Source organism: Argopecten irradians, chromosome 1, assembly GCF_041381155.1.
Source record: "Argopecten irradians isolate NY chromosome 1, Ai_NY, whole genome shotgun sequence".
NCBI lineage: Eukaryota > Metazoa > Mollusca > Bivalvia > Pectinida > Pectinidae > Argopecten > Argopecten irradians.
The window spans coordinates 27,309,013-27,327,992 of NC_091134.1; the positions used below are offsets into that span (position 1 = coordinate 27,309,013).

Below are 18,980 nucleotides of genomic sequence, written 5' to 3' on the forward strand. Positions count from 1 at the left end.
TTATTAACGAGAAATATCCATACAATGTGTATTTGTGACTAGTGTTATTTATGTTATTTAAACTTATTTTAACTAGAATGTACAGGTTAACCAATCTAAAATTCTACAATTTATGGAAATTGATTAGACCACAGCAATGTTTTGACAGGACCCTGGACACTTAGAGACTACCGTCTGTATGCAAATACAATATGGCACATCAGCGCCACCCAGGTAACACGGGTTGGTCTCAAAGTACTTTCGAGTGGGAGTGAGAAACAACAACCCATATTTTTATTCCTATATATTTCCTGCCCCAAGGGTAAATTATATAAATATATTTTTCCACGGTGGACAAAACTCCATGATGGTAACATCAATAAAGTCGCTATTGCGTCCCTACCTGTTTAGGTAGTGTTCAACTTTATCTCCTTCTCTCCACGGTAACATGAGTGAGAACTAACACTAGGCCTAGGTTGCTGTCATGGGTATCACTAATTCGAGTCTGCATGTCCAGGATTCCGCCACATAAGACGGTCTATACAGACTCACCCAAAAACATCACAGGGTGGTGTTCATCTCCCCCTCAATTGTTTGCGTCCAACTTGGCAACACCCGAACTATACATGTTTGGAAAGTTTCTTATCCCCCAGTAAGTAATTTAAGAAGATACCATTGCTCTCTACAGATAAGTGCGCACATCATGTATAGAGACAGTTCCTTTACCAAAATTGAAGGATGGCGATTGACAGGTCCATTCTCTTGAAGAATAGAAGTTTTTTTATCCTTTTGTTAACTATTTCCTCTAAACCTCAATTCGAACCTGGCTCTTTGCCCCATGCCAATAGCATCTAGGTAAGATATCGGACCATACTATAGTACAAAGGGGGATTAGTGCTCTCAACCTTAGGATAGTGCATTTGATGTCATTAATGAGCTCACAACCCTTTACAGTTACTAAGTCGTTTGAACCTAGGTGTAAGACAAGATACTATTGATGTTTTTGTTTGGTGTTTTTTTTCAATTTTTCGATGTCACATTCATATGTCATACACAATTTTAATTACAATAAAAAGAGCTTTATCTATAAAGAGTGAGCTTATTTGTACACAAGAGGTCTGCATTATTTACATGAAAGATATAGCAATGTAAGCAAAAATGATTGAAAAACAAAACACGGTCTTAGTTAGCAATATGGTTAAAGGAGAACACTTATCATTTACGGTAATTTATTGACACTATTTACTAAGTAAATCTAAAATATGAAATAAAAGAAGTTTTTTTATGAATATCAATATATGTAAAGAAACAACATTCAAAAGACTTACAGGAAAAAATATATATATATTACATAGTACCAATATTATCAATGTAATTCCATCCATGCATAACCAGTTATAATATATTGTAATATTGGAGTTTAATAGAAAAACAATGAAGAGCAACTTTATTTTAATGACATTGCCTTATTAGTTACGACATCATAAACTAATGCCAATTTCATTACTTTAATAATTACTCTAAAAGTCTATCAATAAAGTTTCACTTTTGATTTATAGTAATTTGTTTCTTTTTTGAATAAGTGTGTAACCCATACATTTCTACATTTCTATAATGAAAAATATGTGTTTTCTAATCTCTAATTGTAGGGATTTTTTTTCAATTTACACATGTATATATAATCTTTTATCATTAGGAATAAAAAAAATTGATCACATTTTCATATTTATTGTCCAAAATTCCAAGAAACATAATAATTGGAGTCCTAGGCACTTCTAAGTGATATTTTGTTCTTAAAAGGTATAAAAAAAGATGATAAAAATGATTGTACATGACAGCATTCCCAAAACAGGTGCATTAAAGTTTCTCTTCACTCTTCGCAAAACGTGCACCTTTCCGTCTCGCTCATTTTGATTTGCATTAATTTGTTATTTGCATATACTATTCTATGAAGAAGTTTAAATTGAAAATTTTGCAATATTGTGTCATCTGTAATATATCTTGGAATAAGGTAAAATTTAGACCAAGACTCTTTGGGAATATTGACATGTAACATGTTCTGCCAGGAATCTTGACTCTTTTTTGGTACTTCTGTAACTTTTGTCAGTAAACATTTATAAAAAAAATTGTAACCTTTTCATGACTTTTTAAGTATTGAATATGTTTAAATGGTTTCATGTCCAGTGGTGTATTATTTTGGTACAAAATATGTTTCCAAGATCTCGGTATTGCATTCAAAATTCCATAAAATTCAATAAAATTAATATTCAAATTAAATTTCATACAAAAGTTATTGTATGACAGAAATTCATTATTTTCAACAAGGTCTCCAATAAAATATACACATTTTTCATACCATTGTTTATATAATATTACATTATTATCAATTTTTATGTAATTATTATATCAGATCGGCTGAGATGCAACTTTGCCAGGGGTTGTGGGGAGTTCATCACCAGACAGATCTGCCCAAATGTTTATAATCTCTTTCCAGAAAATGTTTAGGGAATTTGAAATTCTTAAAAGACCTTCTCTCTTCATTTTGAATTTCAATTCTATCCAGAAACAGTGTTTTCCAAGGGGAGAAATTCAATGGATCAAGTAATTTTTTTATCCAACACATTTTTAAAGCATGACAAAAAGACACAATATGTGGTACTCGAAGACCTCCTTCATCATAATCGCCATACATAACAGTACGCTTTATTTTATCAGTTTTTTCATTCCATAAAAATTCAAAAAAGCATTTTTGTAATTCACTGATAATTTCTTTGGGAGTATCTGGTAAGAGAGTAAAAGTTTGAATAAAAACGGGTAATGCTAATGATTTTATAATAGTTACCCTCCCTATATACGTGAGTTTTCTGAATGACCAATCATGTAAAAGTTTTTTAACAGCTTTTAACTTTTGTCTAAAATTATCTTCAAAAATATTTACAGACTGAAGGTTATAAGATTTACAGACTGAAGGTTATAAGATATACCTAGTAGTTTGAATTTACCTGAATGGTTCCAACTCAAATTCCTTTCTCCAAATTGCTTGTGTTTTTCAACATTTATTTTAAGACCAGAAATATTACCAAAATCATTCAAAATTTCAAGTAGACAATTTAAGGAGTTTGGATCTTCAGATAAAGTAAAAGACGTGTCATCTGCAAATTGGTTTATCAAGTATTCTGAGTTATCTATTTTGATACCATTAATGTTCGGATTCATTTTAATTGCTGAACTTAAAATTTCAACACATATGATGAAAATATATGGACTAATAGGGTCACCTTGTCTAACTCCACGGCAAACATTAAAAAAATTGGAACAATGCCCATTATTCAATACACAACATGAATTATTATTATAGAAATATTTTATCCATTTTATAAAAGATTGACCAAACCCATAAAAGTTAAGTGTTTTAAAAATAAAGTTAAACTCTAAAGAATCAAAGACATTTTCAAAATCAATTAGTAACAATAAACCTGGAATATTGTCCTTCTCTGTATTTTCTATTATATCATATATTAGTCGTGGACATTCGCCAATATACCTATCTTTGAGGAAGCCCTTTTGTGTTTCACTTATGATACTGTCTAAAACTGTTTTAATTCTATTCGAAATAACTGAGGAAGCTATTTTATAATCTACATTTAGTAAAGTTATCGGCCTCCAATTTTTTACATATAATTTAGATTTACCTTCTTTTGGAATACATGTAATCAGACCTTGGCGTTGTGATATAGAAAGAAAGTACTCCCTCATCATAAGCTTGATTAAGAGAATTCATTTTAAAAAAACTGTTGATATCAGCCCAAAAGAATTTGTAAAATTCAACAGTAAATCCATCTATTCCAGGTGACTTATTGTTATTCATTTCTTTTAGTGATTTCAGACATTCCTAGTAATCTATTTTCCCCTCTAATTTACTACTTTGTTCATTGGTTAATTTATTTATGAAATGATTTTCATCATCAAGAAATGTTTCATTAACAGTATTATTACTGACATATGAACTGGAATATAGTGTTTGATAAAAATTTTTTTGCTCTTCTAAGATATCTTGTATGTTTTTAATTTCCTCACCTGTTTCTATATTTAGCTTTGGGATTAACTTTTCTTGATAATGCCTTTTTTCTAAATTGCAAAAAAAACTGGAACTTCTCTCACCTTCAATTTTCCATCTTGACTTTGCTCTCAGTATAATGCCCTTAATTTTGTTTTCTCTTAACAATTTCAACTCATTTTCTATTTCTTCAATTTCATTTAGGTTCCTATTTTCCTCTTGATGTAATTTTCCTAATTTTAACTCTAGTTCATTTTCTAATTTATCCCTTTAACGCTTTTTGAATGTTGAGTAGGCAACAGTTTTTCCTCTAATCATTAATTTTAAAGTTTCCCAAAATAGTTGATCACTTATCGATAAAGATACATTGTTAATGTTTTCTTCTTCAAGATTAATAGCATATTGTTCGACAGTATCCCTAATACAATTTTTGACAAGATTTACATATTCAATATCATTTAGTAAACTGTTATTGAACTTCCATGTTCCTTTTCCTTTAGGCTGGTCAATGAATTTTATGAATAAAGAAATTGGCGAAGAAAAGATAACCCGATGTCCCTCATGTATTTTAACAAGTCTTGGGTCTACCTGGATGTTTCTCTATCAGCATGGTCATATGTGCGCTAGTCCAAGCATGTATATTCAAACTAGTTTTTGACTCGAGGTGCTTCGGTAGCACTAACCTCCCCCCTTTTATTACTATGTCACCCCGCCTGGTCCATCTCCCTTGACAAGTCCCTGGCTGACTTTAACAATTACCCCAAATTGAAGAATTCCCCTGCCTTTAATTTTAGGGGAATATGTCACCTATTCCGTCAAAGACACTTAATACTGGTACCGACAAATCAACAAACTCATCACACGTGACCCACTCCACCTGAAGCTCATTATCATTAAGCTCACCGGCACCCGTATCACCTGCCGGATTAAACCCGACCCTGCCTTGTGTTTGACTGCTTATTTTTTCCTCCACGGTGACCTGATCTTCGTGGACGTTAACGTTGTTAGAAACTTCGTCACCACGTATCCCCTCGTTCAAATTATTGGTAATGGTAGGGTCGGCCGGTGTCCGTCTTAGACGCTTCCCTGGGGGCGCGGGCCGACGTTCCCGACCTTGTATTAGGTGCTTGATACTAGATTAGTTTTTCTGTTGTAATAAATTGACGTTCCTGCTACAGCATTGCCGCCCTGACTGAGTCACTGGGACGCATACATCTGGGTCACTAAATATCAAGAGAGCTATGTCGCTTGAATGGGAAGTATTGCACTTAGGGAGTTATCACCCTTGGATAAGAAGAAGAATAATGATGTTTTAAATAAACATTTATCACTCAAGGTTGATAAATGCAATTGCATTATTGTGGAACAAAATACTCATATTCCAGTAAACATCTCTAGATTTATACTGCGATGTTTATTGTAAGTTCTCATATTTTCCAGTAAACATTTCTAGATTTATCCTGGGTTTCTTTATTGTAAGTCCACACATAATTCAGTAAACATTTCTAGATTTATCCTGCAATGTTTATTGTAAGTTCTCAATAATCCAGTAAACATCTCTAGATTTATCATGCGTTGTTCATAGTAAGTTCACACATATTCCAGTAATCATTGTCCACACTCTGCATGAGTATATGAACGTCCGTACATTCTGACAGCGTAGTACATGTGCATTGTATGGTGCATTTGGTCTTGGTAGCCACAATGGTAGTTGACACGAGATTACAAAACACCATGTCTGACTTCATTCTACATTTAGCGTTGTGGGTAGGCCCTGATGTTCCTATCTGAAAAAAGATTTGATAATATGTATATGAGAAATGTCCAACAAATGATATTTAATCCTCTTTGCATATTAAGATGATACTATACTGACGGAGTTAAAAGAAGAAAAGTGTCTCTTATTGGTCAGAATGAAAATTAAAAGAAAAATTGTATATCGATATTAACCCTGCCCAACTACGGATGGAACTCAGGACATCTGGCTTATTAGTCTAACGCTCATGTAATTGTAAAAAAAGGCATCTCTCTGCAAGGTCCATTGGAGTAATTTACCGCGCAAATATTCTTTTTGTGTGTGTGTGAAGCATGTGATGTTCATGTTTTACCTGCAGACTTTTCTGCCCTACACGTCCACATTCGATACCTTGCCCTGTGATGTTGACCACAAACTTCAGACTTGTCACGCCGAACAGACTCAGTTTTGTAATTCTCAGCCACAGCATAGAAGGGAAATCCCCGGGTGATGGTAAATCCAAGCACGTATCCAAATCATGGTCTAAAGCATAAGGTATTCTCCAACATTCTTCAACAATGAATTTTCCTTGTCCTTTACAACCGTCAAGTAATGGCTTACTGAAAAAGGAAGAATATAGCTTGATTCTTCTTTGATTCTAAAATGGTACACCGAAACCATTCTTGGACATGAGACCTGTCGATATTAATGTTCTTTCTCTCACTAGATATTGGTGACAATCTATGGATATTGATCATGAAAAGTAGCTATATGTAAGCCTTTAAACTGACTAGGCTCTGCCAATCTTTGTATATTAATTTATAATGGCGCCTTTTTTAGCAGAATGTAACCTATTGTTTCTTGAAGTTATTGATGGAATATAATACTTACAAGGTAGATACAAAGCGGTAATACACGTCCTAACGCAGGCATCAGCGACGAAGTAAAAGTGGTTGATGACCAAAGGAAATCTAAAATCATGTCTATTAGCAGTCCACTGGATAAACAAAATCATGTCTATTAGCAGTCCACTGAATCAACAAAATCAGGTATGTTAGCAGTTCACTGGATAAACAAAATCAGGTCTATTAGCAGTCCACTGCATCAACAAAATCAGGTATATTAGCAATCCACTGGATAAACAAAACCATGTCTATTAGCAGTGCACTGAATAAACAAAATCGATTCAATGAGCGGTCCACTGAATCAACAAAAACATTTCGAAATGTAGCTCTCTGAATACAAAAACATGTATGTTAGTAGCTCCTTGAATCAACAATATCTTGTCTATTAGCGGCCCACTTAGTCAACAAATTCATGTCTTTTACCGGCCAACTGTATCAACAAAATCGTGTTTAGCAGCGGTCCACTGAATCAACAAAATCATGTCTATTAGCGGTCCACTGTCAAAATCAGCAAATTCATGGATATTAGCTGTCAACTGAATAAAAAAATCATGTGCATAAGCGGCCCGCTGAATCAACAAAATCATGGATAATAGCAGTCCGCTAAATCAGCAAAGTTATGTCTTTTACTGGTCCAATTGAATCTACAACATCGTGTCTTTTATCAGCCTACTGTATCAACAAAATCATGTCTATTAGCGGTCCACTAAATCAGCAAATACATGGATATTAGCAGCCAACTGAATCATCTAAATGGTGTCTATTAGCGGCCCACTGAATCAACAAATTCCATTCTATTAGCGACCCACTAAACCAATAAAATAATGTCGATTAGCAGCTCACTGAATCAACAAAAACATGTCTACCAGCGGCTCACTGAATCAACAAAATCATGGCTACGAGGAGGCCAATGAACCAACAAAATTGTGTGTTTTACCGGCCTACTGAATTACCAAAATCATGTCTATGAGTGGCCAACTGAATTTTTAAAAAAAACCAACACATATATTAGCGGCCCACTGAATCAATAAAATCATGTCTTTTAGCAGCCCACTGATTCAACAAAACCATCGATATTAAAGTTCCCTAAATCAGCAAAGTTATTGATATTACAGGCCCACTGAATCAACAAAACTCTATTTATTAACGGTCAACTGAATCAGCATAATCATGTGTATTAGCGGTTCATTGAATCAACAAAATCGATCCTATTATTAACCCCCTGAATCAATAAAATCATGTCTTTAACTGGCCCACTGAATCAACAAAATCATGTCTATGAGCGACCCACCAAAAAGATTCATGTCTATTAGTGACCTGCTGAATCAACAAAATCATGTCTTTTACTGGTCAACTGATTCAACAATATCATGTCTATTACATGTGCACTTAATCAACAAAATCATTTCTCGTATCCACCCACTGATTCAACAAAATCATGTCTGTAAACGGCCGTTTGAATCAACAAAATCATGTTTATTACAAGTGCACTGAATCAACAAAATCATGTCTATTAGCGGCCCACTGAATCAACAAAATCACGTCTATTAGCGCTCCACTGCATCAACAAAACCTTGTCTATTTGCGGCCCACTGAATCAACAAAATCATGTATATTTGTGGCCCACTGAATCAACAAAATCATGTCTTTTTGCGGCCCACTGAATCAACAAAATCATGTCTATCAGCGGCCCACTGAATCAACAAAATCATGTCTATTTGAGAACCACTGAATCAACAAAATCATGTATATGAACGGCCGTTTGAATCAACAAAATCATGTCTATTAACGGCCCACTGAATCAACAAAATCATGTCTATTAGCGGCCCACTGAATCAACAAAATCATGTCTATTAGCGGCCCACTGAATCAACAAAATTATGTCTATTTGCGGGCCACTGAATCAACAAAATCATGTCTATTAGCGGCCCACTGAATCAACAAAATCATGTCTATTATACTGGTACTGAATCAACAAAATCATGTCTGTTAGCGGCCCACTGAATCAACAAAATCATGTCTGTTAGCGCTCCACTGAATCAACAAAATCATGTCTGTTAGCGGCCCACTGAATCAACAAAAACATGTCTATTTGAGGCCCACTGAATCAACAAAAACGGCCGTTTGAATCAACAAAATCATGTCTATAAGCGGCCGTTTGAATCAACAAAATCATGGCTATTAGCGGCCCACTGAATCAACAAAATCATGTCTATTAGCGGCCCCAGGAATTCAGACTTTATCAAACTATTGGTGTAACAGTATGACCATTGTTGCTGCTGCTTTGTTACCAAAGGTTTTTTTCTCTATATTTCATTAACTACAAGACTGATAAGTCACAATTTGACAATATGAAGTCCTTGGTGAGCAATAAATGAAAAAAAAATAATATTATATTCTGTATAATTATCAGACCTACCTCTAATGATTTCCTGTAGAAGTATGTACCATTTAAGCTGCAGTAGATCCAGATCGTTTGTGAAGCAGTGATATTTGTCTTAACAGATGTCACGACAATAAAATTTTCATAATAGTTCTGAAAAAGATTTCACAGGAAAAGATGGGGTATTTATATGTAAATATTTAATATGTAATATTTATATGTATAGAAAATTTGGTATCGTTATTGATTCTGCGTTTAGAGAAAATTCCAATTATTTCGATTGACAATTATTGATTTAGAGATACCGAAAACTGTCCCACCTTCCGGTATTTGTGACGTGATATTTTGAAGTCACAATTCTTGGAAGGTGGAACTAAGGACGGTAAATTGTACTTTATCAACGTTGTTATGGTACATTATCTCAAAAACCCCGTATTTGTATCATGTCTAGATATACTTACCATTGCTGGTTTCTCCAAATCAATAGATGTGTTCCCTATAACGTTACCATTGCTGGTCATGTTTGTGTAGAACGGTTGTGTCTCACCAGTCATACCCATGGAAGTGTTCACAAACGCCACGACCATATATACCGACACGGAGTTTATGCCTCCGAAATCGCTGTAAATACCTTCTTCTAAATTAAGATTTTGTAGTGATGAAAAGGTTAGAATTACTCTTTCAATAGCCTGGTTATCTCTCCTACAGTTTAAACGGAAAAAAAGAATTAAAAGATATTGTAAGAAAGATGGCATTGAATAAGATAAATAGAAATTCAATCATGAAAGTTGAATATAAAGGGCAGATATTTAATATATCTGTTAATAATTATTTAAACGCAGCATTCATATGTATAAAAGCGAAATCAATGTCCTAACAGTAACTGTGATATAACGTCTATACTACAAAACCTATACTAGAGGATGGACACGAGGTAGAATATAAAAATTGTATTTGCTCGTGACTGACACTATATAACCTTGCTAACCAAAAATGGGATTAATGAAATCGTACATGTAATTCTCCTATAACGCCCGTTAGTGTAGTGATATATGTATTACATGTATTGTGACGTCGTTTGGAACAACGTCATAACGTAATGACGCAATACACATTTTTCTGCGTATTTGAGTGCTACCGGAATGGGGGGAAAACCCAATTGTTCTATGTTATTCACAATAATATTTGTAGTTATGATTTTAGAATGTTGAATATCGTAAAGAAAGAACATATTTATTGAAATGTTGGAAGTGTACTAATGCATTTATGTTTATGTCCATAGACTTATTTTTTACCGCGAATGACGTGTGGGGTACTTATGATGTCGGAAGTACTTATGACGTCACAAGAAGACACTCCACTGACGGGGGCAGTGGAGAAATTGATTTGGTAATATCAACTACAGTGTACATTACAGGTTGGCTTAAAAATAACAGAAAACGGAAATATAAGCATTAAATTGTCTTCTTCTTGGGGAATTTATGGTCCTATAATTCTCCCGAGATTGCAGATAAATTAATTATCACGCGATAATGCACGTTATTTAATTTGTCTGCATTCCTGGGAGAATTATAGGACCATAAATGCCCCAAGAAGGCAATTTAATACTTGAATAATGTAACTTGAAAACACACAATAAACTTTTTTCATAATCTATGTTAATCAATTTTGTGTTTATTATTATTTTTTCACTTCTCTGCGTGTTCAACCCTAACATCTCTACGTAATTAAATGACAGCAAGCTCTGTTTACTCAGAGAAAATGACACAACAAGGGATTGGCGGAAAATGGCTCATCCTCATCTTTGGATGGCCGAATATTTATTAAAAGTTATTTTAAGGTTATTTATCACTTTTAACTTGTATTTTCTGTGAGTAAAGGTGCGGTCTATAAATTAAGCGCGGCGGAAAATGGCTCATCCTGATCTTTGGATGGCCGAATATTTATTGAAAGTTATTTTAAGGTTATTTAACGCTTTTAACTTGTATTTTCTGTGAGTAAAGGTGCGGCCTATAAATTAAGCGCCCACCTATGAACAAGCTAACAAGCATACAAATAAGATGTCCATATGACGAACGCACATCAATATACACATGAAAATAGTGTAAAATAGCGTCTTATCAACATTAAAACACACATATAGACATCCACAGTTTATATATATATAGACATCAAAAGTTTATATTATATGGCAAACAAAATTAAATATCAACAGTTTGCATAATCCACATCTCAGGAAGTTAGTTGCATGAAATTACAGTATATGGGTTGAGGTGGGAGGGTTAAAAATGTTTTCTGTGATCTATATGTAGAAGTTTTCTGCAACGGCTGGAGGAATTAAAGATGGCGGTCAGCTGAAAATTTGATCTGGCCCCTATGGGGTTTACACTCGGAAAAAGGGGTCATCGATCACGTGATGTCGCTTAGCCAATGAAATCGCATTCTGATAAATAAAGCCGGGAAATTTAAATCCAGTATCTGCGCTTGCGAAAAAAAAGTTGTCTATTGCTAGACTTTTATTTTTTCACTTCTCAGCGTGTTCAACCCTAACATCTCTACATAATTAAATAACAGCAAGCTCTGTTTACTCAGAGAAAATGACACAACAAGGGATTGGCGGAAAATGGCTCATCCTCATCTTTGGATGGCCGAATATTTATTAAAAGTTATTTTAAGGTTATTTAACACTTTTAACTTGTATTTTCTGTGAGTAAAGGTGCGGCCTATAAATTAAGCGCCACAAGACACCATAAAAGAGAACCGTTATGATGACGACGCCATCCTTGCTGGCCTTGTACTCTCAAATAAAACTTACTGCCCTAATAACAATAAACATTATTTAAAAGAATAACAGGTGAACAGACCAAATAACAAATAATAACTAAATTGGCACTCGGTTATAATGTACATTTGGTAAAGCAAAAGTCAAGTTGCTCATAAAAGAAAAACAATCCTTGAAAACCTTTCAATGGGGAGGGCGTACCGCCACTACCCTGGCAATGAATGATTACAAAAAACCTGCAAATAATTAAACATTAAATATCAATGAAATAAAAAAGAATGAGAATCAAAAGAATGTCTCTGAATTCCAAATGGAGGGCGTACCGCCACTGATCCAAGTGAAATCAATAAGTCCATAAAAAACAGAATCTCACAATATACTTCTAGTTACATACATGTATATGTACATATAAAGAAAGAGCAAATCATGGAGGGCGTACCGCCACTATTCCATAGTTAAGAAAATTCATCTAACTATAAATGTACTGCTAAAAAAATTTAAACAACTGTATGTTAACACAGATAAAACTATTCAAGAACCATTTATATCTGACAGAGCAGGTGAGCGGATATATTTCTTAAATGCATCAGTTTTCCAACGTCCTAAAGTGCGTGGTTGTGAATCAGAGAAATTGCATGTCGAACTAGCATGACTGGCTCCTCCAATGCGAAAGGAGTGACCTTTGTATCTAGAAGCATCTAAACCACAGGTCAAAAGGCAATCATGAACTAAAGATTCGAATCTTCTCCGAGAAAGGGGATTCGAAAGTTTGTCTATAAAAAGACAACCACTACTAGCGCCACGTTGCTTAACGTAAGCATGCAGGGCTTGTACCGGACAGAAAGGATGTTGAGGTAGAGCAACAATAGGAACCGAATGGGGTTGTTGACTAATGTTGTGTTTGAAGTTTTTGAAAACCAGATGAACTTTGACAGCCTGATCATTCTTCACTTCAAACGACACATCCTCTAACTGTAATACTCTTTCAGATTGTGGTTTGGTAAAAGCTAACAACTCCCCAATCCGGGCTAAAGCATAAAATGCTGTTGTGAATATAGTCCGGAACGTCAGTTGTCATAACTACATGTAACCATATGTGGCAAACACCGGCATAGACGATGTAAAATTGGTTGTGTGATGGGTAAGCGAGTATCAAAAGAAGGAGCTAATCGAGCTACACCGTGAACTGCTTTGCGAACTAAGAAAACCTTAGTTGGGTCGTACATATTATTGACCTTGTGTACAAAAGCTTTCTTTAATGTACCGCTTCTCAGGGCCTTGCTTCGGCATATATGCCATATTCTGCTTCGGTAGAGGTGTAAACCCAGAGCGGCTTATACTATATTGAAGTTGGTAGATCTTGTGAGTCTCTGGCTCAGAATTTTTGAATGTTTACAATATTAAATGAATTTTGCCCTGCCTTTGGCCGGCTTCATCAGAATAAGATTACTTGTGAGTCTCTGGCTCAGAATTTTTGAATGTTTGAATAATAAATGAATTTTACCCTGCCTTTGGCCGGCTTCATCAGAATGGATTACTTGTGAGTCTGACTCAATTTGCCTTATATTAACTCTTGAATTTTGCCTTGCCTTTGGCCGGCTACTTGATATCTATATTACATTACATAATAGACATTATTGGTTGAAATCATATCTTATTTAATAATAGTATTTGTGAGTCTCGAGTTTATGATCAGCATTGAAGATCAGCCTACAATATCATTTTACCCTGCCTTTGTCTCATATTATTGCAACATTTCTTTTCAAATTTTAGAGATTTGTTGTCAGTGTATGGATATTTACCATTGCATTACATGTTGGGGTGTTCATCTGTTTAGTGCTCCTGTATCTTGTAAATAAGAAAATAAAGGTTAAAAAAATTCTTTATTTTCTAGAACATGCCACCCAAAAAGCGCCGGACGGCAGCTACAAATAATGTTTATGCGCCAGAACCGCAACAACAACAGGCCAACACAGCTTCTGTGCCGGAGGCCGATTCAAGGGATGTGTCCCAGGAACCTAAAAGGGGGACAACCTCTATAAATGAAGACCGGTTAAAGGCCCTGATGAAAGAGGCCTTTAAAGCAGGCTTACAGGAGGCAAGGAAACAAAACGGGACAATGTCAACTGGTGGTATTGCTGCTAATGCACAGTCCGTCAGTTGCATGCCACAAGACGTAGGAGCTCCACCCATGACCTCAAATACCCCAGCCACCTCTAATCATAGTGCGAGTGCTGTCACCGTGGAGGACTCTGTAGGTAGGTTAGATTCCATAGTCCTTCCTGCCAATCAACTCGTCAGCATGACAGCTAGTTCTGATGAACTGACTGGTTTTTCAGCCGGGGCTCAGATAACCACCCCACAAGTGGATCTGGTTGATCCAAAAGTTCAACAAAACATCCTAATGGGCAAGTTTGTGGACATAAGTTTAATAACAGAGAAGAACACTGACTCTTTACAGATGGTACTGTCTACAGATGACAGTGGGAATACAAACATTCAGTGGGTACACAAAGACACAACCAACAAACCCCTAACCATCGAAGAATGGACGACGAAGTTCTCCATTTATATTGCCGTTTATTGTTTAAATGATCAGGCAGCATATCCTCAGCTCCTCAAGTACCAATCAATGATACGCAACTTAGCATCAAAACTAGCTGATTGGCAATTTTATGACACCAATTTTCGGCGTCTCCGCGCAAACGCTTATTACTCCCTCCGTTGGGACATGCTTCCTCTCGAGCTATGGAATGAAGCTCTCTCCCGTCGTCCGACCTCGGGATCATCGACAAATTCCAAACCGGGAATATGTCACAAATTTGCTCGCGGCGAGTATTGTGCTGGTTGTCGCTACTCACATAAATGTGGCATTTGTAATACCAAACATCCGGTAACGCAATGCCCAGTTATGACACATTCCCATCTACATATACAGACAACCCCGCGTTTTCGGCAAACTTTTAGTCCCCGTCAAAACACCTCCAACCAGCCAAGATTTTCCCCCGCGGTAGTGGTTTTGGACCCCAACGCCCTCTATATTACTACCACTATTAATGTCAAAGCACTGGTGGTACTTGAGGAGTATGACAAGGATAAAGCCATGTTTTTAATCAATGGTTTCTGAAAAGGTTTTGAAATTCACTTTGATGGCAGTCCCATGGGCCACACTTTCAATAATTTAAAATCTGCTATTGATATACCCGAGGTGGTTGATAAGAAGTTAAAGAAAGAATTAGAGGCAGGCAGAATTGCTGGCCCTTTTGTAGAGCCCCCTTTTCCTAATATGCATATAAGTCCTCTAGGTGTAGTTCCAAAGAAGATAGAAGGTCAATTTCGTTTAATTCACCACCTCAGTTATCCCAATGGTAGTTCAGTGAATGATGGGATACCTGAAGAATATTCATAAGTACAATATCATAATATTCAAGATGCTATTTCATTTATTAAACATCTAGCAAATGCATTTTTGGCCAAAACTGATATAGAGTCCGCATTTCAGCATTGCAATGCATCAGCCATAGTTCATGTTTTGGATGATTTTTTATTTATCGAATCTTCCCTTTCCCAATGTGTTCAAAGTCTCCAAAATTTTACTAAATTATGTTCAGAGATAGGAGAACCCCTGGCTCCAGATAAAACTTTTGGCCCGGACCAGGTCATGCCGTTTCTTGGCATTACATGAGATACAATATTACAAGAAGCTAGATTGCCATTAGACAAATTAGATGACTGTAAAAATCTATGTAGAGCATTCCAGAACAAAAAGAAAAAAAAAAGTTATTTTCTTTTTGTTCTGGAATACTCTACATAGATTCTTACAGTCATCTAATTTGTCTAATGCCAATCTAGCTTCTTGTAATATTGTATCTCATGTAATGCCAAGAAACGGCATGACCTGGTCAGGGCCAAAAGTTTTATCTGGAGCCAGGGGTACTCTTATCTCTAAACATAATTTAGTAAAATTTTGGAGACTTTGAACACATTGGGAAAGGGAAGATTCGATAAATAAAAAATCATCCAAAACATGAACTATGGCTGATGCTTTGCAATGCTGATATGCCGCCCATTCATTTGCCGTACTGAATGCCTCAAATATTCTACAACTTTCAGCAAGTCCCATGGGAAGATACTTATCATAATAAAATTGATTTTTCCATTTAAAACCGAGTAGGTGCCGCTGACTTGGATGAATTGGAATTATCCGAAATGCGGACTCTATATCAGTTTTGGCCAAAAATGCATTTGCTAGATGTTTAATAAATGAAATAGCATCTTGAATATTATGATATTGTACTGATGAATATTCTTCAGGTATCCCATCATTCACTGAACTATCATTGGGATAACTGAGGTGGTGAATTAAACGAAATTGACCTTCTATCTTCTTTGGAACTACACCTAGAGGACTTATATGCATATTAGGAAAAGGGGGCTCTACAAAAGGGCCAGCAATTCTGCCTGCCTCTAATTCTTTCTTTAACTTCTTATCAACCACCTCGGGTATATCAATAGCAGATTTTAAATTATTGAAAGTGTGGTCCATGGGACAGCCATCAAAGTGAATTTCAAAACCTTTTGAGAAATCATTGATTAAAAACATGGCTTTATCCTTGTCATACTCCTCAAGTACCAGTGCTAATGCTTTGACATTAATAGGGGCAGTAATATCGAGGGCGTTGGGGTCCAAAACCACTACCGCGGGGGAAAATCTTGGCTGGTTGGAGGTGTATTGACGGGGACTAAAAGTTTGCCGAAATCGCGGGGTTGTCTGTATATGTGGACGGGAATGTGCCATAACTGGGCATTGCGTTACCGGATGTTTGGTATTACAAATGCCACATTTATGTGAGTAGCGACAACCAGCACAATACTCGCCGCGGGCAAATTTGTGACATATTCCTGGTTTGGAATTTTACGATTATCCCGAGGTCGGACGACGGGAGAGAGCTTCATTCCATAGCTCGAGATGAAGCATGTCCCAACGGAGGGAGTAATAAGCGTTTGCGCGGAGACGCCGAAAATTGGTGTCATAAAATTGCCAATCAGCTGGTTTTGATGCTAAATTACGTATCATTGATTGGCACTTGAGGAGCTGAGGATATGTTGCCTGATCATTTAAACAATAAACGGCAATATAAATGGAGAACTTCCTCGTCCATTCTTCGATGGTTAGGGGTTTGTTGGTTGTGTCTTTGTGTACCCACTGAATGTTTGTATTCCCACTGTCATCTGTAGACAGTACCATCTGTAAAGAGTCAGTGTTCTTCTCTGTTATTAAACTAATATCCACAAACATGCCCATTAGGATGTTTTGTTGAACTTTTGGATCAACCAGATCCACTTGTGGGGTGGTTATCTGAGCCCCGGCTGAAAAACCAGTCAGTTCATCAGAACTAGCTGTCATACTGACGAGTTGATTGGCAGGAAGGACTATGGAATCTAACCCACCTACAGAGTCCTCCACGGTGACAGCACTCGCACTATGATTAGAGGTGGCTGGGGTATTTGAGGTCATGGGTGGAGGTCCTACGTCTTGTGGCATGCAACTGACGGACTGTGCATTAGCAGCAATACCGCCAGTTGACATTGTCCCGTTTTGTTTCCTTGCCTCCTGTAAGCCTGCTTTAAAGGCCTCCTTCATCAGGGCCTTTAACCGGTCTTCATTTATAGAGGTTGTCCCCCTTTCAGGTTCCTGGGACACATCCCTTGAATCGGCCTCCTGCACAGAAGCTGTGTTGGCCTGTTGTTGTTGCGGCTCTGGCGCATGAACATTATTTGTAGCTGCCGTCCGGCGCTTCTTGGGTGGCATGTTCTAGAAAATAAAGATTTTTTTACCTTTACTTTCTTATTTACAAGATACAGGAGCACTAAACAGATGTACACCCCAACATGTAATGCAATGGTAAATATCCATACACTGACAACAAATCTCTAAAATTTGAAAAGAAACGTTGCAATAATATGAGACAAAGGCAGGGTAAAATGATATTGTAGGCTGATCTTAAATGCTGATCATAAACTCGAGACTCACAAATACTATTACAGTATTAAATAAGATATGATTTCAACCAATAATGTCTATTATGTAATTTAATATAGATATCAAGTAGCCGGCCAAAGGCAAGGCAAAATTCAAGAATTAATGTAAGGCAAATTGAGTCAGACTCACAAGCAATCCATTCTGATGAAGCCGGCCAAAGGCAGGGCAAAATTCATTTAATAATGTAAACATTCAAACATTCTGAGCCAGAGACTCACAAGTAATCTTATTCTGATGTAGTCGGCCAAAGGCAGGACAAAATTCGTTTAATATTGTAAACATTCAAAAATTCTGAGCCAGAGACTCACAAGATCTACCAACTTCAATATAGTACAAGCCGCTCTGGGTTTACACCTCTACCGAAGCAGAATATGGCATATATGCCGAAGCAAGGCCCTGAGAAGCGGTACATTAAAGAAAGCAACTATTCTTTTTTGTACACAGTTTAAAAGTATTTTGTAATGTAGTCAACAATAGATATATACATATATATTGAATTACTAACTATTGCTATTCAGTTGCTCCAAGAATACTATAACAGACTCGAAAAGAATTAAATTTAAATAATAGAATAGAATATAATAGAATAACTGAAAAGCAAAACTTGGAAATGAACAGAAAGAAATTCAATTGATGAAAGGCTATTTAAAAAATTGGTGTCTGAATTGAAATGACAGTCTTAGCATAATAAAGCTATTGTGAAAGGGGGGACAACTCGTATCAATACGCATGAACAACGACAACTGAAAGTCTAATCTGAGCTGAGGGCAAAAATTACACAACTTTTAATTGATCGAAAGTAAGGTTTTTGATCCCGAAGGTGAACACCGTCAGTGTGTAAAGGAGGAAATACATTCCAAATAGACCGTCTATGGTCCCAAAGAATAGCCCGAGGTATACACAAACGTTCTGCTAGGAGAGAATTAACCTGAGAAACACGGTCATTGTAAACTTCTACAGAGACATCCCCTTTACGAGGTCGAGGCTCGGAAAAATAACTTACAAACTGCAACCTTTCTAACACCACATATGTGTAAGAGCCAATCTACAAATGCACACAACTCCCGAACAACCGACTCTGGGTCTGCCGAAGGAC

At 36.3% G+C, this 18,980-nt stretch overlaps 2 protein-coding genes across 2 annotated transcripts in view; both read right to left on the reverse strand.

The window, feature by feature from the left end:
- Window positions 1-6,261, reverse strand: part of LOC138320944 (uncharacterized) — a 36,542-nt gene extending 30,281 nt beyond the window's left edge. The window contains exons 1-3 of the mRNA XM_069264310.1: window positions 6,145-6,261; window positions 5,685-5,823; window positions 4,940-5,149 (exon numbers count right to left, since the gene is read on the reverse strand). Of these exons, the coding sequence (XP_069120411.1) occupies window positions 4,940-5,149; window positions 5,685-5,823; window positions 6,145-6,261 (466 nt within the window). The remainder of the gene's footprint in view (window positions 1-4,939; window positions 5,150-5,684; window positions 5,824-6,144) is intronic.
- LOC138322626 (uncharacterized) lies at window positions 8-13,780 on the reverse strand. Its single transcript, XM_069266616.1, has 6 exons — window positions 13,644-13,780; window positions 9,521-9,761; window positions 9,096-9,212; window positions 6,663-6,768; window positions 6,145-6,391; window positions 8-5,823 (listed from the first exon to the last, which is right to left on the reverse strand). Exons 1-5 carry the CDS (start codon window positions 13,649-13,651, stop codon window positions 6,315-6,317), a joined length of 549 nt encoding a protein of 182 aa, XP_069122717.1. The 5' UTR covers window positions 13,652-13,780; the 3' UTR covers window positions 8-5,823; window positions 6,145-6,314.
- Window positions 13,781-18,980: the final 5,200 nt, after the last annotated feature.